Genomic DNA, 26,779 nt, shown 5'->3' on the forward strand with positions numbered 1-26,779 from the left:
AGTTCTCTGTTCATCTTATAGTATAGGACTGGTGCCTTCTAAGATAGTCTGTGAGTTCTCTGTTCATCTTATAGTATAGGACTGGTGCCTTCTAAGATAGTCTGTGAGTTCTCTGTTCATCTTATAGTATAGGACTGGTGCCTTCTAAGATAGTCTGTGAGTTCTCTGTTCCATCTTATAGTATAGGACTGGTGCCTTCTAAGATAGTCTGTGAGTTCTCTGTTCCATCTTATAGTATAGGACTGGTGCCTTCCAAGATAGTCTGTGAGTTCCACAAGCCCCATATTTGGACACGAACAACATATAACTCCATATATAGAGACAAAGCTGCTGACATCAGTATGACATCACACTGCTGACATCAGTATGACATCACACCGTAACACAAATGACCCTGACGGCACACACCAAGCAGTGTGATGTCATACTGATGCGGAGATATGAGCAGGGCAAAGGTGTGACGTGTGACCGACGGACAGACGGACGGACGGACGGACGGACGGCCGGTGCAGGTTTTGATACTAAACTGCGACCTGACGGTCGCAATAAGATGGGGTCAGACTTAGTGAGATTCGTCGGTTATCTCCATATATGGAGGGAGAACCAGCTTATGAGCCGATGAGTTGTGTCAGAGTCGAGATCCTGCTTGCATCTAATCTGTCGGTAGATAATGCCGGTCTTATATAAGGGTCATTTGTGTACGGTGTGATGTCATACTGATGTCAGCAGTGTGATGTCATACTGATGTCAGCAGCTATGTCTCTATATATGGAGTTATATGTTGTTCGTGTCCAAATATGGGGCTTGTGAGGTCAGACTTAGTGAGATTCGTCGGTTATCTCCATATATGGAGTGATGTGTTGGTTATCTCCATATCTGGAGATTCAACCTTCAACGATTTTGACATCTTGTTACTAATCTGTCGGTAGATAATGCCGGTCTTATATAAGGGTCATTTGTGTACGGTGTGGTGTCATACTGATGTCAGCAGTGTGACAGGAGATAAGCGACCAACGGTCGCTTATCTCCCGATTAGGGAGTCTTACTGGTAGTATAGGACTGGTGCCTTCCAAGATAGTCTGTGAGTTCTCTGTTCCATCTTATAGTATAGGACTGGTGCCTTCTAAGATAGTCTGTGAGTTCTCTGCTCCATCTTATAGTATAGGACTGGTGCCTTCCAAGATAGTCTGTGAGTTCTGTGTTTCATCTTATAGTATAGGACTGGTGCCTTCCAAGATAGTCTGTGAGTTCTCTCTGCCATCGCTGGCCCTGCTGTCACCATTGCAAGCTTAAATTGACGATTAATTGTCACTCAAATAATTGTGATTAACGATTTAATCGTGTTTTTTGGCATTGGAGCCTGGAACATATGAATACAAACTTCATTTCTGTTTGCCATTTAGGCTTTATAATCACAAACTGCACAGGGCAGATTACTGACATCTTTAATAATTTTATTATATGCAGAAATAGCTGATCTACAATCTTACAACGCGTTTACGCTTTACAGCGTGACGCGTTGTAAGCTATTTTTCAAATTTTTCAACATGAAAACGATTTTGCTAAATTATTGCGATTATCTCAAATAATTGCGATCAGACGATTATTATGTTATAATTGTGACCGAACCTAGCGGAAACCTCCCATTACTACAAAGGCAGAGTGCTGTAACTATGTTCACGAATTTCACTGACAAATGGGTTTAAAAGTGTTAGAGCTGATCAGCCAAATGAGATATAGACATACAAGTGATATTACACTGATTGTATATGTAACGGAGGTGATCCGAACCTCTCCCGCGTGAAAGTCCAATATCTTAACCATCACCCCAAGCGACTCTCTCCGCCACACTCACCCCCCTTTGACCTCCTCCTACGGGGAAGCCCGGATCCGGGTCACGGCACCAATGTAACGGAGGTGATCCGAACCTCCCCACCCGGCTTCGAACCCGGGTCTCCCGCATGAAAGTCCAATATCTTAACCATCACTCCAAAGGGACATCCCTATGGAACGAGAGCAGATACTAGACTTTTGAGGCTTCAGGCTGGGGCTGCGACTCTCTCCGCCACATATATTTGTTCTTGAGCTGATTGTTCATCCCCCAATATCATGAAGGCTAATTTGACCTTTGGGCGACACAAATAGGTTGGTGTGTCCGAAAACGTAGTTACTGCACTCTGCCTTTGTAGGGCTGTAACAGCCTCACGCAAAAGCATCAAAAGTAGCAGATCTACAAGCTTGTTGATCTGTTACTTTTGCTATTTATCACTTGAATCATGGAAAGTAACAGTAGTGGACTTACGAGGTTCCCCCTCCCGAAATACACTGATCCTTGTTGTTTGTTCCCTTCATGTTTTATGCTGTACACAATTTGTTTTGATGGTTGAATGAAATGAAAATGTAGTGTTATTGCCAAATTCTTCCGGTCCAATCCTGATTTCAGAGAGTCCTAGACCACTGACTGACTACAAATATTCTTTGGACCCATATTTTATATATAAATCTAATCAATTTAAAAAAAACATGGATTTGATTAAAGTTTCTATGACCCTCGCTTATAAGCAAACACATTTTTCAAATCAACGTATGAAAAGAACATTTTACTTTAATCACACAACAATGAACATTACAGCCTCACTAGGTCTCTTTTCTTTATGAATAAAATGTTGTCCAATCTGCGTAGTCGAGTATGTTAAAATACAATATATACAGTTGATGTTGTATTTTGTCCCCCTGTTCTTCTACCGTATTTAGATCAGGTCTCACCTCGACACAGGTTCTGACACAAATGTTGACCTGCTGGTCTCTATTAGCTCAGTGGTGAAAATGTCATCATTTGAGCTGGAAACTAGGGTTCCAACGGTATGAGATTTTTGACACCGAAAATATCGTCCGTGTCAACACCGCGGTTATCGGTAACACCGTTTCAACCACCATTGCGTGTCTTCGTTTTGTGAGCACTCAGTAGCAGCAGCCAATGCTACCTCAAGTTACAACAACAACAACCATCCGACCTGGACCGACCATATTAAAAATTCAGCTTTGTAAAAAAGCAACAACACTGTTAGTGTTACAACAGCCCTGCGTTTTCTTGTTTGGCTAATTGTTGTTTTTCCGCCTACTGCGCGCTGTGACATTACAAAGCCACAACTAGTCTCCTGGAACGTGCCCTGCGAGTGGGGACGAGACATCATGCAGTCTGATGGGCTGTGCCTCGCCCTGTGGATGATAAAAGAGCTGTTCAAAAGAGTGGAATCGTTGGTGAACGTCACATCTCTACTGCGCTCCTCGGGGCAGAGCAGAGCAGAGCAGCGGATGCGTTTTCTTTTTATTTAAAGGTGTTATCGATGTACAAGTAAAGTAACACCGAGTACTGTTGCAACCCTACTGGAAACCAGGTTCAACTCTGGGGTAGAAGGATAGAAGCTACATAGTGCTGCTTTAAATATAAAACCCACACATGAACTGAACTCTGTCTAATGTATCTGGTCTGCCATTTTTGGAAATCTTTGAAAACCTTTGAAAATGTTCCCCCCAAAATAGGGACGGCTGGTTGAAAGAGGTTAAAAATCGCTGCAAATTAACTACATAATTGCAAATACCGATGCTAACAGGAGGTACAGTACATTTTGCAGTAATTACTAATTATAATACCTTTTCCTAATTTTCCCCCAAGCCGTTTTGCTCCAGGAGTCGTCCCTCAGAGAACTTTTGGAGAAGCCGCGGGCGGAGAACCCAGACGAGCGGTCTTCCCTCGCTCTGGACGACACGCAGACGGAGATCGTGTTCTCCGTGCCGTCGCCCTGTGACAGGAGAGAGAGAGAAGACCTGGACCCTCAACACACACCCTGCAGGAAGGGCAGCCTGCTGCTACCGCCTGACACCAGGAAGAGGTTCTAATAGAATAATAATAATAATAATTATATAATATAAACCTGTACAGCAGTGGTTCTCAACCTTTTTTCTGCATGGGCACACTTTTCATGTCCCAAGAATCCATGGGCACACCAACATGATACAGGGGTGTAAACATCGTCACTGTCGGGAAGAAACCTTGTATCTCCAACTTTCAAAAATGTGTACGTTTCTTGGCAAAGTAAAGCCCTGCTTCATCATACAAGGCTGTCCAACAACAGTAGTGAAAACAGCCGATCTACAAGCACACAACGCCTCGCGGTGCGAGGTTTCACTAGTTTACCGGTAAATCATTTTTAAAATGATAAATACAATACTGGCTTTCAAGCAGTTTCAAGGGGCACCCTTCAAAGTTGTACTTTATTGTTACGTCTTTTGTACAGGTACATAAGAGTAAAATTAGTTTTTGTTTTGAAGAACTTGACCCTTCTCAGGGGCACACCAAAGGCCCCCAGGCACAGTGGTTGAGAAACACTGCTTTACAGGAAGTCATGTCTCCCTGGGAGCCTAGCTTGTGAAAATGGACCATCTGCAGGCTCACAGATATAAAAAGCCTGATACCTCCTCCTCCTCCTCCTCCTCCTCCTCCTCCTCCTCCTCCTCCTCCTCCTCCTCCTCCTCCTCCTCCTCCTCCTCCTCCTCCTCCTCCTCCTCCTCCTCCGCCGCTGCAGTTCATTGGCGCGACTGGTAAAACAGGACTGGCGGAAGCGCGGAACTGTGGAAGGCACTCTGCCCCCGCATCTAAAGCCCCTTTTCGACTGCAGCTTTAGCACCACACCACACTACACCACACCACACCACACCACATAAAAATATCTACATTTTCCATTACACAAAAGTACCCCTATCGGTAAGAAACAAATTGACCCTTTTAACTGTGATTATAATACAATATAAATTTGTATTACAACTATCCTAAATTATAATACACTATAATGGATTATAACTGTGATTATAATACACTTTCAAGTATTAATGTATTACTATGATAATTATAATTCACTATAATAGATTATAATAGTGATCACAACTCAATAGAACCTATTATCATGTATTACAACTATATCCTGGTGGTCTAAATGAAAAGTTAGTGAGTGATCAGTCATTATGAAGTGTTTGGCCCCGTTTGGCCTAGCTCAGACCTACTCTAGAGTGGATACTTTTTAGTACCACGTTTAGTACCACCTTCACACCACTCTACCCAGTTCATGTAGTGGAAAACCTGTCACAAGTGGGCGGTGTGGTGTGGAGTGGTGTGGTGTCGGGCCTGTGGAAAAGGGGCTTAATAATTGGCCTATCGACTATCCCATTCTGTGACCCACAAGGAAGCGTCCTTCAGCATTCCTGGAAGCTTGCCAGTCCTCTTTTACCAACGCCCCAGAGCCAAAGGAGGCGTCTACCTTTCTATGTCTATGTGCAGGCTCACAGCATGTTGTTGTGCTGTTGTGAGCATGTTGTAGATCAGATATGATCACTAAATCTGATTTATTTCAACATTTTCTTTTTAATGGGCTTACATTTTGTTTTTTTCTTCTTTTTCTTTTGTTTTTTTCAAAGTTCCTTTGCAAAAAAACTGACAAATTGTAATTTTTCTTTTTTTTTTGCAATCCTTTGAAATACCCAAAACAGAAATGGCAAATCTACAAGCTTATAGAGCATAGTTTTCCTCTTTGTTTGACAATTTTGGAAGGTATACAGTTATTAAGAATATGTCCATGTTTTGGCCACAGTAGGTTATTTATTTGTATTATTGGTACCGGCCATTATCTGTCATTTCTTTATATAGTTAAGTTATTTGTCATATCTGCCCCCAGGCAAGTCATGTTGACAAAGCCTAAAAGGCAAAGAGAACTATATTTTGTATTCCTTTGCTCCAACTCTCGATTCCAAAAACACTATTAAATCCTTACACATAATGCCTCCCCCACTGGTCGGAATAACAGGTTCCTTCCACACGCTACGTCCAACTGGGGAAGGTCCCTCCTGTCAGGTGATAAGAAGCTGCCTGCTCACTCCTCATGCACTGAAGGAAGCATGAGCTCAGTTCGGGGCTCTCCCCAGCAGTGGTGAAAGTGGTTTGAAATTCTTGCCGGAACTGTCCCAAAATTGGCCGCGCGGCGAAGCTGCGCGGCCGGAAAAAAAATGAGAGGCTCTAACCCCCCAAAACCCCTGAAATGCATAGAAAACTGCATTTTGGCATAGTTATACACACAATAAAAACACTACAGGTCCTACACCTGAAAGGCAACGGCATTACACTAACTGTAACATGAAACATGATTGAAATCCTAAAGGAAATAGGCCTATCTATAATAAGACTCTTCATATTGTTCATTTGTTCCATACAGAAGGGTAAGCAGTAGGGCTAGCAGAATCACCTAAGATAAGATGAGATGTTTATGGTCACTGTACAACAACATTTTGTTTAGTATATCCACATAAACACATACAGTAGCAGCATCAACAAAGAAAGAAATGCTGATAGAGCAACATTATTCTATCCTGTCACCATATCCTGCTCTCTTATTTGTTGTCTCCCCAGGCCCCCACACACATGTAAAGCATGTTTGAAAGCTCTATATACATTCCAGATAATATAATATATTATTATTAATATTATTATAACCAGTTATCTAAAGTAACTAAGTAGTCTAGTAAAGTACTGTATTTAAGTACAGGTTTTAAGTATAGCCTATAATTTACTGGGGTATTTCCAAAGATGCAGAATAGAATCATTTTGGTCTATTCTGCAGCTTAAGGCTGCATCGCATGCAGGCAGCATGGCAGGCAGAGTGCCACAGACACGACGAATCTCTCCTAGAGATGGGATTTATGGCTCTTTGAAGTGAGCCGGATCTCTAGGATCCGTTCCTTTCAAAGAGCCGTTCAAAAGACTGGCTCATTCGAAGGAACGGCTCCCTACTGTGAACCGAATCCTATATCGTTCATTTCAAAGAGCCGTTCAAACGACTCGGTTCGTTCACGAACGTCCCACCTCTACCCGCTCCGTGTCAAACACTGAAACAAACCGAATCGATTACACTGACCTACACAAACCCACGGGAATAATTTAGAAGCACTTTTTCAGAAAATATAGTCTAACTAGTAACACTTGTGTAGCCTACTGTATGTTAATCTGACTTTAGTATAGGCCAGGGGTCTTCAACGTTTTCAGGCCGGGGACCCCCAAACTGATGGAGAGATGGAGCAGGGACCCCCTACCACCTCGTAGGGTGGGGGGGTGGGGGCTACGACATATCGTAGGGTGGGGGGGTGGGGGCTACGACATTTTTTATTTTAAACATGTACAAGTTACAGCGAGCAGGGTGGGCCGTACCACTACCATTTCTAAATATACTACTTATTAACTGAGAACCAATGTCAATAATATCAACAATCTGTCAATTGCATAGTAATCATGTATTCAAGCTATTCAAAATGGATAGAATCATGATTTATTTTTTAACATAAATGCGAAAAATGAAAAAAAACTTTTTTTGAAATATATATATATATATTTTTTTTTAAGCAATAATTTCGCGGACCCCCTGCAGTACCTCCGCGGACCCCCTAGGGGTCGCGGACCCCCTGTTGAAGACCCCTGGTATAGGCTATTGTTTTCTTCCTGGACGTGCGTTTGTGGCAGGTTATTTTTAACATGGGATTTTTGACAGCTGGCTTCTCCCTTTCTTAACGGAACTCCGTTCCGGCTCCAAATGTTTTAACGGAACGGGGGTTCCGGCCGTTCCGGCTCACTTTCACCACTGCTCCCCAGGTTGGCAGAGGGAGAGCAGAGCCAAGGATTACAGTTTAGGCAATTGGCACTGGGTGAAAAATGGGTTACAAAATCATGGGATAAAAAATAAATACAAATTAAATCCTTACACACACAGTTATTTATATGACATATTAACCCATCTGTGCATCTGTGTCACTTTAGATTTTAACTGCCTTTTTCCATTTTATTTTATACTTTGGCTATTCAAAAATAGCAGATATACAAGCACATAGTGTGGCACTGAGTGCTACGCTATGAGCTTGTAGATCTGCTATTCTTGAAAAAACTTGAACATTTGTGCGATTCTTAGAATATATATTCTTTTAAGGCGAACATTTTTAACTCAAATCTTTGCTTCGTGGGGGGTGGGGGGGGGGGGGGGGGGGGGGGGGGGAGGGACAAAATATTTTGAGATCTGGTCCTTGCCATTAAAAACTCACAGTTAAAGAAACATACGTTTTCCAGAAAACTGATTAGGATTTAGATCAGCATCAGAGGTCTTCAACGTTTTCAAGCCAAGGACCCCTTAGCCGAGAGAGAGATGAAGCAGGGACCCCCACAACCTCTTCATAAATTCCATAGTTTAATCGTTTGACAGCACGATCATCAGTGTATTTTGGATTCATGTCAATTTGTATTTTTCAGATATTTAACTACTTGAACCATCCATACTTAATAAAAAAGTATATTTTTCCCCTCTACACCAAACCACTTTGCCAAAAATAGCTGATCTACAAACTCATAACGCCTTGCAGCGTGAGGCATTGTGAGCTTATAGATCTGCTATTTTTGGCTAAAGTTCTCAGAATATATTATGGACGCTTAGGGTTCAAGTGGTTAATATAAAAAAGGAGAAAAAAGTTTCTATCACTCAAAGATTTGGAGGACCCCCTGTAGTAACTCTGAGGACCCTCTGTTGAAGACCCCTGATTTAGAAGACATGGGTTAATCGACCAACAAACCTAAAAAAAAAACGTAATTTATTTCCTCCAGGCTGGAGGAGCGTCGAGGCTCGGAGCCGCTGTGCAGCAGCAGCCAGGACGTGGGCGTCGGCTCTGAGATGAACCACACGTCGGCCCACAGCCACACCCACCTGCACCTGTCCAACTGCCACGAGTGCCTGGAGCTGGAGAACAGCACCATCCTGTCTGTGAAGTACGCCTCGGCCGAGAACATCCCCGAGCTGCCGCACGACGCCGCCGACGCCACCGTACCCAACAGCAGCGACGACGAGGAGATGGACCACTTACAGGTACCGATGGCAGTCATGACATTCCTGGAAATATTTGGAAATTAGAAGAAAAAAAAAACTTCTCCAGTTAGGCCTGTCACAATTATTACATGATCGTCTAATTGCAATTATTTGACATAATCGCAATTATTTTGTCACAATTGGCAATCATTTCCACGTTGAAAAATGTTCCTTTATTTTCAAACATTTTCAAAAATAGTGGAAATAGCAGATCGCGACGAGTTGTGAGCTTGTAGATCGGCTATTTCCACTATTGATGTATCGAGTATAAAGTTGTCAAATATATCAGTAATTTCTTTGTATATTTAGGTCATATCTGCCAAACAGAAATGTAATTGTCAACAACAAAAACTCAATTAAATCGTTAATCGCAATTATTTGAGTGAAATGAATCATTGTGTAAAATGTCATAATCATGACAGCCCTATCTCCATTACTGTACATTTTTGGAATGTATCAATGGTCCTGGACCCTAAAATAGTTGGATATGCATTGTTTTTGGCTATTGATTTTGTTAATAAAAACACATTTTCCAAAACATGTATAACATTACACAAAATATGTAACACAAGTTTCTTTTTTCTTTTGCCGAACGGGCTGCGTGATTGTAGCCTAATTTGTACCGGACAAAAGAACAGATCTACAAGATCTCACAACGTGCTGCCGCCTGATCCTCTGCCCTAGGATAGGGCATAGGAAAGCCTGTCAGCTTGCATTCATCAGCTTTAAGGTCCATTCCTACTGGGCGCGATAAAGATAAAAGTTCTTAATTGGCAGTATCCACACCACAACGATAAAGACAAACTATGAAACTATATGGAATCTGGGGGTCCCTGCTTCATCTCTCTGTAAGCTTTTACCCCTGATATAATGCCTTAATAGCATCCGTCGTTGCACCTTTTCATTTCAGGACGACGCTAAGGGCTTGGCCGGTCCGGAGGGGACGGGCAAGCCGCCCAACGTGCTGGTGTACACGGGCGGCAGCGAGGAGCGCTTCCAGCAGATCCGCTCCCTGCTGGCGGAGTGCATCGACACGGAGCGCTACATCATCTACCACCTGCAGCCCAGCCACGTGCTCACACACCCCTGGATCCACTGCACCACGCTGCTGGTGCTGGCCGAGCTGGAGCCCCTCACACCACAGGTTGGTAGAGCTGTAGCCCCTCACACCACAGGTTGGTAGAGCTGTAGCCCCCCTCACACCACAGGTTGGTAGAGCTGGAGCCCCTCACACCACAGGTTGGTAGAGCTGTAGCCCCCCTCACACCACAGGTTGGTAGAGCTGGAGCCCCTCACACCACAGGTTGGTAGAGCTGGAGCCCCTCACACCACAGGTTGGTAGAGCTGTAGCCCCCCTCACACCACAGGTTGGTAGAGCTGGAGCCCCTCACACCACAGGTTGGTAGAGCTGTAGCCCCCCTCACACCACAGGTTGGTAGAGCTGTAGCCCCTCACACCACAGGTTGGTAGAGCTGTAGCCCCCCTCACACCACAGGTTGGTAGAGCTGGAGCCCCTCACACCACAGGTTGGTAGAGCTGGAGCCCCCCTCACACCACAGGTTGGTAGAGCTGTAGCCCCTCACACCACAGGTTGGTAGAGCTGTAGCCCCCCTCACACCACAGGTTGGTAGAGCTGGAGCCCCTCACACCACAGGTTGGTAGAGCTGGAGCCCCCCTCACACCACAGGTTGGTAGAGCTGTAGCCCCTCACACCACAGGTTGGTAGAGCTGTAGCCCCTCACACCACAGGTTGGTAGAGCTGTAGCCCCTCACACCACAGGTTGGTAGAGCTGGAGCCCCTCACACCACAGGTTGGTAGAGCTGGAGCCCCCCTCACACCACAGGTTGGTAGAGCTGGAGCCCCTCACACCACAGGTTGGTAGAGCTGTAGCCCCTCACACCACAGGTTGGTAGAGCTGTAGCCACTCACACCACAGGTTGGTAGAGCTGGAGCCCCTCACACCACAGGTTGGTAGAGCTGGAGCCCCTCACACCACAGGTTGGTAGAGCTGGAGCCCCTCACACCACAGGTTGGTAGAGCTGTAGCCCCCCTCACACCACAGGTTGGTAGAGCTGGAGCCCCTCACACCACAGGTTGGTAGAGCTGGAGCCCCTCACACCACAGGTTGGTAGAGGTTCAGGGTTCCCACGGTCATGAAATTCCTGGAAATATTTTGAAATTAGAAGAGTAATTTTCCAGTACTGGAAAAGTTTTGGAATTGATCAAGGGTCCTGGAAGGTCCTGGAGAAAATATCTATGAATTGTCTTTGGTTATTGATTTTGTTAATACCTCTGACATGACAAATTCAACATTGGCCAAATTGTCAAATATTAGAGTCAGAAATTGTGAAAATAGCAGATCTACATGCTCACAACGCCTCGCAACGCGTTGTTAGGCGTTGTTATACAAAATTCCTCAACTCTTAGTGCTCGTCAGGGTGCCGGGGTCCCCAGTTAAAACATGATTATTTCTGGGGTCACGGCCTGAAAAGGTTGAGAACCACTGGCATACACTACCTGTCTCTGGGCATTGCGCATAGGAGTAAACGACTCGTTATTGAGCTGAATTATTGTTATATAGTCCTGGACATTGGTTTAAATATTCTGGAAAAGTTTTGGAAATTAATTGGTAAAGATGTGTGGGAACCCTGTAGAGGCTGAACTGGAGCCCCTCACACCACAGGTTGGTAGCATAGACTGTAAAAAAAGATATGGACAAAGCAAAGCCATTGGTTTCTATGCAGCGCAAATGACGCATTTTGGGTCCTTGGCATGGGTGTCGCCATCATAGATTGTGAAAGCACCAGAGGATGCTATTGGCTGCCAACGGTCACGTGCAACCGCAGGGATACATGGGAGAATGTGGTCGGAGCCTCCCGAAATACAGCACACGAAGAAGAACACAGCCGGCTGGTATCGGTTTAGTTGGCCACGCCCCTCGCAACTTAATCATAAATTTTAACATAAATGGGACCTTATTTTCACAAAACGCATATCATGGTGATTGAAAGGCAATTTTTAACTAGCGATAGGAACCATAAAGTATTTATGAAAATGTTAATTAAGGTTAGAAAACGAAAGGGGAAAATTAATGGGGTCCAATGGAGAACAATTCTTTTTGTGACCGGCCGGGTGGGAAAACAGCACAACTAGCGGCCAACCATAGGAAGTTTTAGTTCGGTATTGGAATCATTTTAAATCGGCGGAACTATGCCACAGGTTGGTAGAGGCAGGGTTCCCACGGTCATGAAATTCCTGGAAATAGTTTGAAATTAGAAAAATATTTTTCCAGTGCTGGAAAAGTTTTGGAATTGATCAATGGTCCTGGAAGGTCCTGGAATATCGTCGTTGTCGGGTGGAAACCGTGTATGTCCAAAACCGTTCTTTTTGTATTTATCATCTATAAAATGTACTAAACAGTGAAAACAGCAGATCGGCTGTTTTCACTAGTTTTGTGAGACAGAGGTTTCTGCCTGACAGTAATGATATTTTAGTGATTATGTTGCGAGAAAAACGTTGAGATAATAGCCATTTTTGTTAGAACTGACTGAAAATAACTTTGTACTAAGTTTAAAATGATACAACATTTTTCTTCAAGTGTCCAAATAAATTCCAAATATTATCAAATTATCTTGCGGCACCCCTGGACTGCCGCCACGGCACCACAGGGTACCCCGTCACCCACTTTGAAAACCTCTGTGGTAGAGGTTGGGAGTTCTCATTACGCCAGGGCTCCACTGCAGCCATCGGGCTTCGCGGCATCGTCAATGCAGGGAATGTTCCCTTTTTAAGCAATGGACGTTGCGCTGCGTTTGGTGACCAAATTCGCCCCGTTTCAGTTTTTGGACGCCGGCATGACGCCCGGTGGCTGCAGTTGAGCCCTAGGGGTTTACTTTCATTTTGTTTTGACGTTGTATTTTCCAATTTCAGTATAGTTTAATTTGATTGATCTAGGTAGCAAATTTGATCCAACAATTTTCTTTTAAAGTTGTCAAATATGTCAGTAATTTCTTTGTATATTTATGTGTCATATCTGCCATGTGCAACCTCAAAGCCTAAAACCCGGACAGAAATGTAATTGTCAACGACAAAAACACAATTGAATCATTAATCGCAATTATTTGAGTGACAATCAATCGTCATGTAAAATGTCCTAATGGTGACCACCCTACGTTGTTGTGCTCCCCCTAGCTGCAGAGCCGCTTCCTGCACTACCTGGGTGTGGTGGGCGGCAGGGTGCTGGGCCTGGCGTCCACTCTGTGCCCGTCTGGGCTGAGCCTGGAGGCCAGGGAGACCAGGAGACACCGCATCGGCACGCTGACCTTCACCAGGGAGGACGCCACCGAGATGCAGGTCCGTACACACACCCTTAACCCATTTAGGTCTAGAATTGAGTACCTGAGACGAATAACAGTCTTAAGTCTATATTTGAATTTTTTAGAATATATATATTTTTTGATTTACTAAACTGTAAGCCACAAACTAGTAATTTTTTATCTGTTAAATTGTTAATGCACTCCCACGTCATTTAATTATTGAATGCTTTAACTATTGAAAAATAGCAGATATACAAGCTCACAGCGCGGCACCGAGTGCAGCGCTGCGAGCTGGTAGATCTGCTGAACTTGTAGATCTGCTGAACTAATGGTACGCAGTGAGCAAATATGTAATGAGTGGCGCCAAATATTTATTTTCTACACAAACTGGAAGATCACAGAAATAGCTACAGAGACAGCAGAAAGCTCTGAATCCACAAGCCTATGGGCAAATTGAACCATAGCATTGCTCCTTATCACAAGTGACTCATTGATATAATATATATTTGTAGAAAAAGTGATTTTGGGTTTCATGACTCATTAACAGCGGTCCGCTCACGCTAAGAGCTGGGTGATATGATCTACATCGACAAGCCTACGATGTGTCTCGTTGCGACACGTGAGCTTATAGATCGCCTTTTTTAGATTGCCTTTTTTTTTTTGTTGAAGAGATATGGTGTTGTCGGAAAAATAGTGCAGTTGTAACTCAGTTCAGTTTTACTAGGAACAGAGAGATGAAGTGGTTCAGTAAAAAGATGATTGTCATTGTGCTTCTCTGTGCAGCTCAGCGTGCGGGCCAGCGGCCAGGTGTTCATCAGGGACCCCCTGGGAGGGGGGGAGGTGGAGCTGTGGGGGGAGATGACGGGGGACCAGGGGGACGTCCCCCACGGGCAGAAGGACATGGTCATCGTCAGGCTGACCCACGGAGAGGACGGAGGAGAGGCCGTCCTCTGTCAGGTACGGTGGAAGGATTTATTGAATGATTTAATTTGAACACATTCACCTCCAAAGACGTCTTTCAAAATCTGACGGTTCACCGCCAAGAACAACTATAAGGACAACTTTGTTTTTTTACAACAAGGGTTCATATTTTAGAGAACAGATGAGTGTTAAATGTTTTCATTTACTTCTTTCTATCGTTTTTGTGATTTTAACAAATTAATGATGATACATGCATGCCCACAGTTTGGGGGCACGCATGCAAATGGATAATTATGTATGGTTTACCCGAGACTGCATTGTCCTACACCCGTGACTGGTCCCAGGACTATAAATCCCAAAACCCAACCGGAAATTCAGTCACCTCTACAAGCTTTGCCAAAATCAACTGTACTGTCCTACAAAGGCAGAGTGCAGTAACTACGTTTTCGGACACACGAACATACTGTATTTGTGTCGCCCAAAGGTCAAATTAGCCTTCATGATATTGGGGGATGAACAATTAGCTCAAGAACAGATATGCAATCAGTGTAATATCACTTAAATGCCTTTATCTCTCTTGGCTGATCAGCTGTAACACTTTTAAACCCTTTTTTCAGTGAAATTCGTGTACGTAGTTACTGCACTCTACCTTTGTAGGGCAGTGTAGATTTAGTCGAATTACTCGACTAAAACCTTAACCCTACATTTCAGATGACTAAAATATGATTAAAACTAAACAGAATTTTATTCAAAAGACCATGACTAAAAACTCAAATCAACATCTGCTGTCAAAATCAACACTAGCTTGTGCCGAGCCACAAAGCAAGCTGCTTTCTAAAATAACGATATTCTCCTGGCTTGGACTACAGGTTCACCTGGAGATGTCCCCCGAGTCCAAGGAGGTGACGACAGAAGGCTTTGACCAGCTCAAGTCCAGCAACGCGCGGCGCTACGAGGTCCTCACGGAGATCCTGAGCTCCCTGGGGCTGAGCTGTGAGCTCAGCCAGACGCCACCTCCCTCCCCTGTCTACCTGTTCTCCACCTGCCAGGTAGGAGCCATGCTCTGTCACTGTGTCACTGTCCCCAAGAGGGCGATAGCAAGAGGGCGATAGCAAGAGGGCGATAGCAAGAGGGCGGAACAGACCCGTTTCTGAACTATTATTTTTCTCCATGGTCACTGAACTAAATATTGGACCCGATCTTCACAAGCCACATAAAATTTACAAAATTGTAATACTAAAGTGGCTTTTATCAGCTACAAGAAAAAGGAGAAAATCAACTTTATTATCGCCCTGTATCTGTCCCAGCAACACACTCTTGCGGGATCTATAGCACAAGTAAACACACTCTTGCGGGATCTATAGCACAAGTAAACACACTCTTGCGGGATCTATAGCACAAGTAAACACACTCTTGCGGGATCTATAGCACAAGTAAACACACTCTTGCGGGATCTATAGCACAAGTAAACACACTCTTGCGGGATCTATAGCACCAGTAAACACACTCTTGCGGGATCTATAGCACCAGTAAACACACTCTTGCGGGATCTATAGCACCAGTAAACAGGACGTGCGCGAGATTTGCCATCAGAGCCGGCGCCCACTTAGGAGGCTTTTTGTAGGCTTTGTGTACAATGTTGCACTCTAGTGGATCCAATGAGGTTGCACCATCTTCATAATTAAAAATCTTTGACTGTCCTCTGCAGCAGTAGTTCTCAACCTTTTCGGTACGCAACCCCCAAAATAATCACATTTGATCTGTGGACCCCCATCCTGCACAAGCACTTGGAATTGTAGGAGTTGGCATTACATTTAGTTTGACTCGATCTAATCCATTGTGAAAATAGCTCTACATGCCGATCTACATGCTCACAACGCCTCGCAACGAGCTCACCTTGAGCTTGTAGATCGGCTATTTTCGGCTAAGAGGTTTGGTGTAGAGGGGAAAAACAGCAAAAGAGTAAAAGGTCAAGTGTATTAGGTAATGACAGTTCAAGTGGTTAAATATCTGAAAACACACATTGACATGAATCCAAAATACACTGATGATTGTGTTGTCAAACGATGAAACTATATGGAATCTATGAACAGGTTGTGGGGGTCCCTGCTTCATCTCTCTCTCAACTAAAGGGTCCTTGGCCTGAAAACGTTGAAGACCCCTGAGTTGAGGAAAAGGGAATCTTCCACTACGGCTGGTAAACAACCAGACAGACACACAACAGAGCTCTAGTTGCTCTTTTCCAGGCAAGGGATGTGATGATGGCTTGTGGCGGTTGTGTACTGTGGACAGCTATTACCAGTAGAGGGCACTGTCTGTCTGTCTGTGAGTTTATGCTGGAGTTATGCTACAGTAACAGTATGAATATTGTGGCTGTCAAGTAGAAACCTTGTACTGTATGTCCAAAACAGACAATGGAAGCAAAACAATAGCTTGTGTCCCAATGAATCCATAGTAATTTTTTTGCCTCTTTTAATACTTTTTATTGGTAAAATATTTATTTAACCTGTAGCCGTAATCAAGGGTCTTGAACAGGACCCCTGCCTAATCTTTGTTTGATGGGGATCATTAACCGGAAATAGCAGATCTACAAGCTACGAGCTTGTAGATCGGTTTATCCATTTTAGAGAGTTTGATTTCAGTAGTTGGGGGCATGCGTGCAAGTGGCTAAATGTGTCTTTTTACACACAATGAGCCCGACAAATTCTTTATCATTTACAGCAACACTACTAGCCCCCATAAGTCACACCTAACCATGAAAGGAAGGGGATGGGCTTATTGTGTCTAAAAAGACACTTGGCCACTTGTACGCATGTCCCCAACCACTGAAATCAAACTTGCTAAATGGACTAAAACGATTGAAAGAAGTAAATGAAAACATTTTAACACTCATCTTTTCTTTTCTCTAATTACAATCTAAAATGTGAACCCTTGTTGTAAATAAAACTAAGCTGTCCTTTATCGTGAAATCGTCCTCCGTCGTGCACTGGAATCAATTCACCTTTTATTTGCTCACAGCGCGTTGTGTTGCGACACGTTGTGAGCTTGTAGATCAGCATTTTTTTGGCAAACGTTCCACCCCAGGATAATGGATGTTGGGGATACTTTGATTATCGCGATAAACCGATAATATCGTAAGTCGCAATTTGTTTTTGCAATAATCGTGATGTGACATTTTCAGATTGTCTCATCCCTATACCATAGACTTTAAAAATGGAACCCAGTGCCTTCCTGCTTGGCACTCAGCATCAAGGGAAAGGATTGGGGGTAAATCCCTGTGACATACTAGTATCATGTCCAGGGGGACATGATGGGGGACGCGTTGTGAGCAAATAAAAGCCCTGGGCTACATTTGTGCAGAATTTGGCGCTTTTAGACTGATTTGCACGAAATTAGCATTTGCTCCCCTTAAGGCCACGCACTATACTCATGCCATGGAAACTAGAAAAAGTAATTTAGAGGGTGAACTATAAACTCCTTGGCCTGTCAAGTCTATGAGAGGGAATGTTTCATGGTTGCAGTTTGCAGAGCTTCCACCAGGAGGCAGCAGAGCTGCAGTGTTTAGGTGAGCAGGCTAAAAGCACTGAGTCAGATGTTATGTTGCTCTGACTTTGTCCCTGAAATGTGTTTTCAATCTCTCTTCTGACAAAGTGGAAGAGAGTCCCCTTAAGTTAATGGACATAACAAAGCCCCACTGCCACTTACCCTTAAACACCACGGGCATTACATGTGTATTCTGCTTGTCCCCGTAGCTAAACCCATGCTATCGGTTAACCCGTTCAAACCGGGAACGTGCCCGCTTCGCATTTAATTTGAAACACTTTACAAGCTCACAGCGCAGCACTATCTGCTATTTGCTGGGACTACAGATGAAAATTAGCTTATGGCTAATTCTGGCATATTTACATTGATGTGAAAGCTGACATGTTGATTAATTTGCTCTGTCCATGTTAAATACATAAATAAATATGTATATATATATATTTTTTTAAATTGTGAAAAAAGTCTTTGAATATCCGTGACTCGATCTTTGGCCCGGCTTCTAAATCCTTCCTCTTAATCAGTGGTTCCCAAACCTTTTCTTGTCAAGGACACCCAGAATTACAGGTATTTGTCCGCGGACTCACATCTCAAAATATGTTGTTCCAGGGACCACCCCAGAAGCAAATATTTGAGTTACAAATGTTCGCTTTTAAATAGATATATTTAAAGACTCACTTTTAAATACAGGTAGATATATTTAAAGACTCGCTTTTAAATAGATATATTCAAAGACTTGCAAAAGAGAAAATAGCAGATCTACAAGCTTGCAGGGTGGCACTCGGTGCCACGCTGTGAGCTTGTATATCTGCTATTTTTCAATAGTTAAAGCATTCAATAATTCTAGGCCTAAGTGGGTTAAAGCCCGGTGCTCATAAATCACGTGGAGAGGGTGAAAAGTGTGACCAAACGAGGTTTTCGGGGGCCCTCGTTTTGGCATCTCTGCTGAATATCAGAGCTAAGGTTTCGCTTAGAAAAAAGCGGGGGGAAAAAAAGAAAGTAAAAACTGTACCAAATTGTGATTATTATTATGATTGTTGGGCGTGTTTGGATAGGGCTGTGACCTGTGCCCCCGGCTGCCCCCTACACTTTCTGTTAACAAACACCAGGCTGATGAAAAGGAAAGCCAGCGATTGCTTCCAGATTGCAGGTTCTTTTTTTTTCTCCCCCCCCCTCCTATAAGGTACACGGGAGAGCAGACAGCTGCAGACCTGTTCCACCTTCAGTACTCGCCCGTTCTGTCTGCAAATTATACACGGTCACGCTCTCTCAGTCGGGATGCCCCGTGTGTGTTTCATCTTTGAATCGTAACTCGTTTTCAATTAATTGATCGTTAGTTTATAAGGATAAGATTAACGATGATTTATAACGGACGGAATACCTAACCAGCATACAATAAAGCAATGGTTCTCAAAGTGGATTCCAGGGATTGCTTTATGGGGGCCTAAATTGACCCATACAAGTCTGTAACTCTGACAGTGTACAAATGGAACGGGTCCATTTGGTTCCATCTGTACACTGTCAGAGTTAAGGGGAGACCTTGAAATGTGAACGTTGGAGAAACACTGCAATAAGCAATAGAATGCTACAATATTAGGTGGCGGCCATAGCTGAATGGTTGGTGACTCCGGAGGTGCCGGGTACGATTCCAGCTCTCAGCAATGTGTGGATGTGTCCCTGAGCAAGACTCTTAACCCCTGACTGCTCCCCCTTTTTGGGCAGCACTCAGCTGGGTTACCCAGCTTACCCATTCACTTACTATGCAGGAAAAAGGACCCCCAAAAGGGTTAGGGTTAGGGTTACATTATACCATCCCTGCGTCCCCATGTGAAGAAAGGTTTCATAATGCCAACATCCAGTGTGGATACAGGACAGCAGCTTGCAGTCAGTGAACTTCAAAGAGCCCCCCCCCCCCTTTCCACAGGGACAACCCCTCTACCCCAGTGGTTCTCAGGGGACCCCCAGAAGTCTGTGAGTCAATATACAGTATAGCAGCCAGTGATGTCATTACGTGCGCATCCCGCATCAAAAACTCATTCAAGTCGCCCAGGGACTCATTCATGTCATGGTCCTGGGGTCCCGGGGATGCGCCTCCATTGGAGTCCATGTTAAAATAATTTACCGGGTCGCGGTAAAAGAAAAACATTTAAAAATTCCACAGACACCACCATTGTTCATGGGTGAAAGCATCCTACTTTACCGTACGTTAACACAAATAAAATCCACGTAGAAAGTCTTAAACAGGCGATAGAAACGTCAATGTTTTGATTCCACCGACGTCCGACGCCATTTTGGCGCCCGACTTCATTAGGGGCACATGTTTTAGTAGTTTTAGTAGTTCTAAGTTCAAACATTAGCCAAATTGTAAAATAAATATAAGAAATAGGCAAACATTTTGAAAATAGCCGATCTACAAGCTCACAGCGCTCGAAAACATTGTATTGAGGACTCATAAAACTTTTCTGGGACCCATTTGAATGACCACCTGTGGGTCCCGGGACCCATTACATTGAAAACCTAGTAACATCACTGTAGCATATTATCATTATTTATTATATTAAATCTTAGTTTAACCACTTTAAACCTAGATATTCAAAAATCGCCCAGCTACAAGCTCACGTCACGTTGTGAGCTTGTAGCTATTTTCTCTTCTAGCTCGGCTATTTTTGAAATTTGTTTTTATAATAATCTTGACAAAGTAATCTTGGAATCATTTTTGAAAGATTTCTTTACAACACAAATCTTCTCTTATGGTGGTCCTTGTCATATATATATGTGGTTCAGTTTGGGGGTGCTCCTCCACTGCTCTACTCTGAATGCCACAAAGCAGATGATCCGGGCATTTATACCATGAATATGGATTCTCACTGTGACCCCCGCAACATCCCGTTCCCAGTTTGAGGCTGATGGGAAGAGATTATGTGAACCAGATTACTGTGTAGTGTCAGAGGTCCATGCTTTGCCTGTTAAGACCCAAGGCCGATTCTACAAATGCCTTTTTGACCCCCAAAAATGAAATGTGTTTGGCCGCGGACCCCCCATCTAAAAAGGTTTTTCTGCCTTGGGGGGGACCCCTAGAAGAGAAGATTTGTGTTAAAAAAATTCTAAAATATTCTAAAATATCCCCTTTCATTTTCAACGCTGTACAAGATTTAAAAAATGTTTTACAAAAAAAAATAGTGCAGCAGGAAGTGATGTGCTCTCAGCTTGTAGATCTGCTATTTTGAATAGCCAACGTTAAAATCTGAAACGACACGGATGCTTTCCCTGCCTCTCTAACATTCTCTGCACGTCCCTGTCGAGCATACAACGTTGTGGGCTTGCAGGTCGTCTATTTTCGTCGGTATGAATCGGGCCTCGGACACGGCTCTGCGAAGACGCACGTAAAAGGCCTTGGGCGTATAGGGGTGCAGAGAAGGGGTTTGTGGGTAAAGCCAGGCTCGCCGCAGAGCTCGTCCTGTACACTTGCACGTCCTGTACGCGTGCACGTCCTGTACACATGCACGTCCTGTACGCGTGCACGTCCTGTACGCGTGCACGTCCCGTGCGTCAAACAAACAAGGACTTGTGGAGAAGGAAGGCGATATCCTTCCTTTGCTTGGAGAAGCCCACGCTATGAGGAGCCTGTCAGTTCTCTGCGTCGTTGGACTCGCGTTAAATGGCTCATTAGTTGAATTGTGCTCAATTACTGAATTAAAACCTTGCTTGTTTTAAACATACTTGTTCGGTTGGTGATCAAATTCTCTGTTAAACACTTAAACCCACTATACTGAAGTTGACCCGAATGCCCCCAGGCTCTGCACTACAGTAGGTCCCTATTTACACCCAATGTCTCTGCCAAAAATAGCCGATATGCAAGCTCACACCACGTTGGAGTTATTAGCTAGCTTGTAGTTTCGCGTAGCCAGACAACTATTCCACAATATCCGAATGCTATATAGAGTCTGGAACGGCAGCTCCCGAACGGCGAGTATCGGAAGTAACCACTGCTGCACTGAACTGTAGTCCCACTGGAAACATAACAGAAACACAATAGCTCAGACAAAGTCATTCGAGCGGCCTATTCTTGTTATGGGTGTATAGTTTAAGAAAACGTTTGAAAACATCATGGAGGTAACACCAATAACACCAGAGAAAGACGAAATAACGCCCCCAGAAATATTGAAAGGAGACTTAACGCTTCCAGTAGGACATGTTATTGCTACTGCACCAAGGGAGCGGTTGCGTCACATCCGCTTTTTCTCGCACTCATCGTTTCTATTTCCGTGCCTCAGACTGTTGACGGGAGCATTTCCCAAATCGCGGAGTCAACAGTCTGGCCACGCGAGACTAGCTTGCTTGTAATTCGGCTGCAGAGTAACAGTTTTGGACATATGTGGTTCCCACCCGACAGCAACGGTGTGCAACATGACCCACAACCCACGATGCAACGCGTTTTGAGCTTGTAGATCGTCTATTTTTGCTACTTTGTGTGTGACACTGTGGTAGGACACTACAAGTAGGGCATTCAATTACGAAAAAAAACAAAGCAAAACATCAATTAAAACATTTATGGAGATATGAGATTTCCCCCCGACAGTGATGATATGTTATGTTGTTATATCGGCTTAGAAGCTCCTTCCATTGAAACACTTTTTTTTATGGATTTTATTTTGTCATTGCACACAAGTTACACAAGTGCACAACGAAATTGACTTGATGGCACCAATCCAATGTGAAAAGTAGCAACACAGGTATCAATAAAAACAGTCAAGGTCAGTGTATGAGTTCATGTGTCCTGGGGGAGTTAAGAGTTCAACAGAATGATAACAGAAGGGATTTCTAGATTTCATCGTCTGTCCTACCCTGTCTGGTAGCAGACAGGTTAAGAAGTGAGCATTACTTTTCACCGTGTGGCACGGTACTGTAATCACTCCTGTGTGTGCATTTGCGCGCGTATGTGTGTGACTGTGAGCAAAGTAAATACAGTAGAACAGATGGGTGCAGGGGCGTCACAAGGGGGGGAAAAGTGGGACTTAGTTACCAGGGTCCAAGGTGGAGGGGCCTGGAATTATTTTATACTTAACTCATTTTGTGCCCCAGAAATTAACGGATTAAAATGTCCAGAGTGCCTCTCGCTGGCTCCATAAACGGCCAGTCTCTTATTTTGAAGGCCAGAAGTCCATAGCTTAAACACTTCCGGTTTGACGTCATCGCGTCATTCACAGGAAGCGGTCATCGTCCACATGGTGTTGTGTAATGGCGGAACGGAGCTTTTCAACATGTGTTATATAAGCGAGCATCTACTGCCATCCTCGCTTTGAAAGTGTTGTTTGGAGATAATGGACATTAAAGATGAGATTCCCCGTCTGCCTCAATGTTATGGGATTACTATTTTGTGCTCGTGGATCCGTGATGATGATAAATCAGCGAGGGAGATCGTCTCGGGACCTTCCGTGCATGTACCCGGTAGGATAACCGACGTTACAGTAATATATTACTTTTCGCGAGACATCTCGCGATCGGCACTGCGGACATCAAAGGGAATTTCGCGAGACATCTCGGGAAAGGCACTAAATGAGTTAAGCTATTGAAAAATAGCAGATATACAAGCTTGTATATCTGCTATTTTCTAAATAGCAGATCTACAAGCTCACAACGCGATGTGACGCGTTGTGAGCTTGTAGATCGGCTATTTCCACTATCAATGTTCTTTTTTAAAGTGTAAAGTTGTCAAATATGTCAGTAATTTCTTAAGTTTTGGGTCATATCTATCATGTGCAACTTCAAAGCCTACAAGCCAAACAGAAATGTAATTGTCAACGCCAAAAAACACAATTAAATCGTTAATCGCAATTATTTGAGTGACAATTAATCGTCATGTAAATTGTCATAATCGTGCCTAGATTTCATTTTTGAGACTATCCCTTAATGTGTTAAAAAGAGTCGGTATGTGAGTAATTTCCAGGAAGGAAGCAATGTGAAACACAGAGACAGAGTTTCTGCCCGGCAGCGACAATACGACTCACTTTAGACGCTTCCCCTGGCAGGGTGCGACGAGGGCGGCTGTGACCGATAGATTTTAAACATCATTTAGAGGGTCCCGCGGTGTAACGTATACAAAGAGTCAAGTTCTGCCGCACGTGTGGAGCGTTTAGGTGGACTCCACGGACGCACAGCGGCTCTGCGAGCCCGGCTGATTAATGAGAAGTGACAGGCGGCAGAGAGGGGTTAATTAACAACCCTCCCGCCTTGATTAAACCACAGTCAAAAGCCACAGTGTTAATTTAACTAGCGTATAAATGCAACCAAGTGGTTGCAGTTATACGCCAGTTAGATTACATGTATACACACTCAGTTAGAATTGGATGAATTAACACAGTATTACGCAACTTCTATGTCATGAATAACACATTATTTTGTCCAATCTGTATCCGAGTATGTTAATACAGTATGAGTTATACCAGTAAGACTCCCTAATCGGGAGATAAGCGACCGTCAGGTCGCATACACAAACTTTAGAAGGCAATGGTAGGCAATCAGGAGGGAATATGGGAAATGGGACAGATCCATGTTGATGAGTTGACTTTAGAGATACTGTGTACCGTTTAGCGTGATTTTAGGGCAAAATCTGTAGGCGCAGCGTCCAAAAATGTGTTTTGCAAGAATCAGCCTCATGGTGGCGCTAGAAGAGGGCCATGTGAGAAATTAGGTTGTGGTTTGGCAGGCAAGGAGTGTGTGTGCAAAGTTTGGCATGAATCGGGGCAACGGTGGCGGAGATATGAGTAGGGGAAAAGTGTGACGTGACGGACAGACTGGCAGACAGCCGGTGGAGGTTTTCATAGTAACTGCGACCTAACGGTCAACAATTAGGGTGGTTCTATTTGGTCTCCCTGCACGTCTATCGAGACATTTATATCCTGTGTCTAGGTTGGAAACCATCCTGTTCATGGTTTGACACAAATTTTGACCCGAAGGTCTAAAAACAATCTACAAGCTCACAACGTTGTGAGCTTGTAGATCTGCTATATTAGGTGAATATACCCACCGGAATGGGGAGGGGTGGTTATAAATAGTTATTTTCAATCTGTCCTAATGGAAACAGAGATTCTCTCATGTACTCCTCGCGTCGTGGTGTAATCTTAGGAGGGAAAGATTTATATATTTAGATACTGTGCCCTAATACGACATACATATAAGGTTTTAAGTGGTGTCGGGGATTGATAATGTTACTTACAGGGGTTCCACGACTCACGAGACAAAAACGTTTTGAGAACCACTGGTCAAGAAGGGCTTGGCAAAGGACTAATTTGATTGTAATTGGTGCACTTAAACTCTCTAGACTGAGTAAACTGGACCTGAGCTGGCTTTGTACATGGACTGCCGATCTAAAGGCTCACAATGCCTCGCAGTGCGAGCCGGTGTGAGCTTGCCTTGTAGATCTGCTATTTTTGGCTAAAGTTCTCAGAATAAGTGGACAGGTAGACAACAACCATATTCAAGTGAGTTAATATAAAATAAGGAGGAAAAAAAAGCTTCTATGATAAAGATTTGGAGAACTCCCTGTACCCCCTGTTGAAGACTTTATAAAATATCTCTGCTGTCGGGCCAAAACCTCCTAACTACAAAATGTTCATTTTCGGGAAAGTGGGCTCAAGTGGAGTTGGGAGGTTTTGACCGAAGGGCTTTTTACTACTTTCCATTGGTTCAATATTATTTTAACCAACACACAGATGTAAAGGGTGTTCAATAGCCCTGATTTATGCCAAAAAATCAAAAACCTCAAAAATGGAGTTGAGAGGGTTTGACCAGACAGTGACAGTGATATGGTCCTTTCCCCCACACAGGAGAACAAGGCCCGCTTCCTGACGTGGCTGCGGGCTCGCGCAGACCCCCATGGTGTGATCCGCTCCTCCAAGGCCCCCCTGAGGCTGGTGGCGTCGCCCGATCCCCACGGCGGGGACCTCCCTCCGCCCGGCTGTCCGGAGGGGACGCTGTCCCTGGTCACGGAGCCTCCGGAGGGCTGCTGCGCCCGGTCGCAGCAGTTCAGCGTGGACGAGTACCGAGAGCACCTGCACACACGCACGCTGGGACGCACGCTGCTCTACGCACACGTCACACCCACCACCATGGACCTGCTGGAAGGGTGAGGCACGCACGCGCACGCACGCACACACACACACACACACACACACACAACCACGCACACACACACACACACACACTTTTGTTTGTATGACTGTACTGCTGAGGACATCAACCTTTTAGGACATACATTTTAGTATTTTCTTTTTTTACCGTAAGCCTAAAGCCAAAGAATAGCCGACAGATCCTTCTCGAAAAAAATAAATAAAAATTAGACCAGGGGTCTTCAACGTTTTCAGGCCAAGGACCCCTTAGCAGAGAGAGAGATGACACAGGGACCCCCTCCCCTCTACATATTGTATAAATGTGTGATGGAGATTCTCATCGATTTCATAGATAGATTCATAGACTTGTTTGACACTTAACGACTTAAAATCTTAAACCGTCGATACTTAGTGAACTTGACCTTTCACTCTGTACTTTGTCTGCTCTTTTTTTTTACCTCTACACCAAACCTATTAGCCAAAAATAGCTGATCTACAAGCTCTCAACGCCTTGCAGCGCTTGAAGATCTGCTATTTTTGTCTAAAGTTGTCCTCAAGTGTATGCGAGGGTTCAAGTTGTTGATTAAAAATAATTATCCTATCACACAAGGTTTTGGCGGCCCCCCTGTAGTAACTCTGAGGAGCCCCTAGGGGTCCCAGACCCCCTGTTGAAGACCCCTGATCTAGGGATGAAGTGGATATGACGCCCTGCTCTTTACGGTCACTGAAATCTTTGTCCTGATTATAAATCGAATCATATGTAGCTCGCTGCTTAGCAGAAATGGTCATTCAAAAATACCTTTTAAAGATATCTTTAAATATATTTTCGTGAAACGGAAATGAGGAACAGATGACATCTCTTCCCGTCTGGGCAGTGGCGTCAGTTCAGAAAAAGCTAAGGTATGGCAACATTATTGGTGTCTTGCACGCGCGCAAAAGAGCGCGTGC

General features: G+C 44.1%; 1 protein-coding gene across 1 annotated transcript in view; it reads left to right on the forward strand.

The window, feature by feature from the left end:
* Positions 1–26,779, forward strand: part of hlcs (holocarboxylase synthetase (biotin-(proprionyl-CoA-carboxylase (ATP-hydrolysing)) ligase)) — a 103,087-nt gene that overhangs the window by 13,480 nt on the left and 62,828 nt on the right. Inside the window, exons 4-10 of the mRNA XM_080748903.1 lie at positions 3,677–3,893; positions 8,687–8,945; positions 9,856–10,089; positions 13,138–13,299; positions 14,046–14,219; positions 15,053–15,232; positions 25,550–25,848. Of these exons, the coding sequence (XP_080605029.1) occupies positions 3,677–3,893; positions 8,687–8,945; positions 9,856–10,089; positions 13,138–13,299; positions 14,046–14,219; positions 15,053–15,232; positions 25,550–25,848 (1,525 nt within the window). The remainder of the gene's footprint in view (positions 1–3,676; positions 3,894–8,686; positions 8,946–9,855; positions 10,090–13,137; positions 13,300–14,045; positions 14,220–15,052; positions 15,233–25,549; positions 25,849–26,779) is intronic.

The sequence above is a fragment of the Nannobrachium achirus genome, assembly GCF_963921795.1.
Source record: "Nannobrachium achirus genome assembly, chromosome: 19".
NCBI classification, from domain to species: Eukaryota; Metazoa; Chordata; class Actinopteri; order Myctophiformes; family Myctophidae; genus Nannobrachium; species Nannobrachium achirus.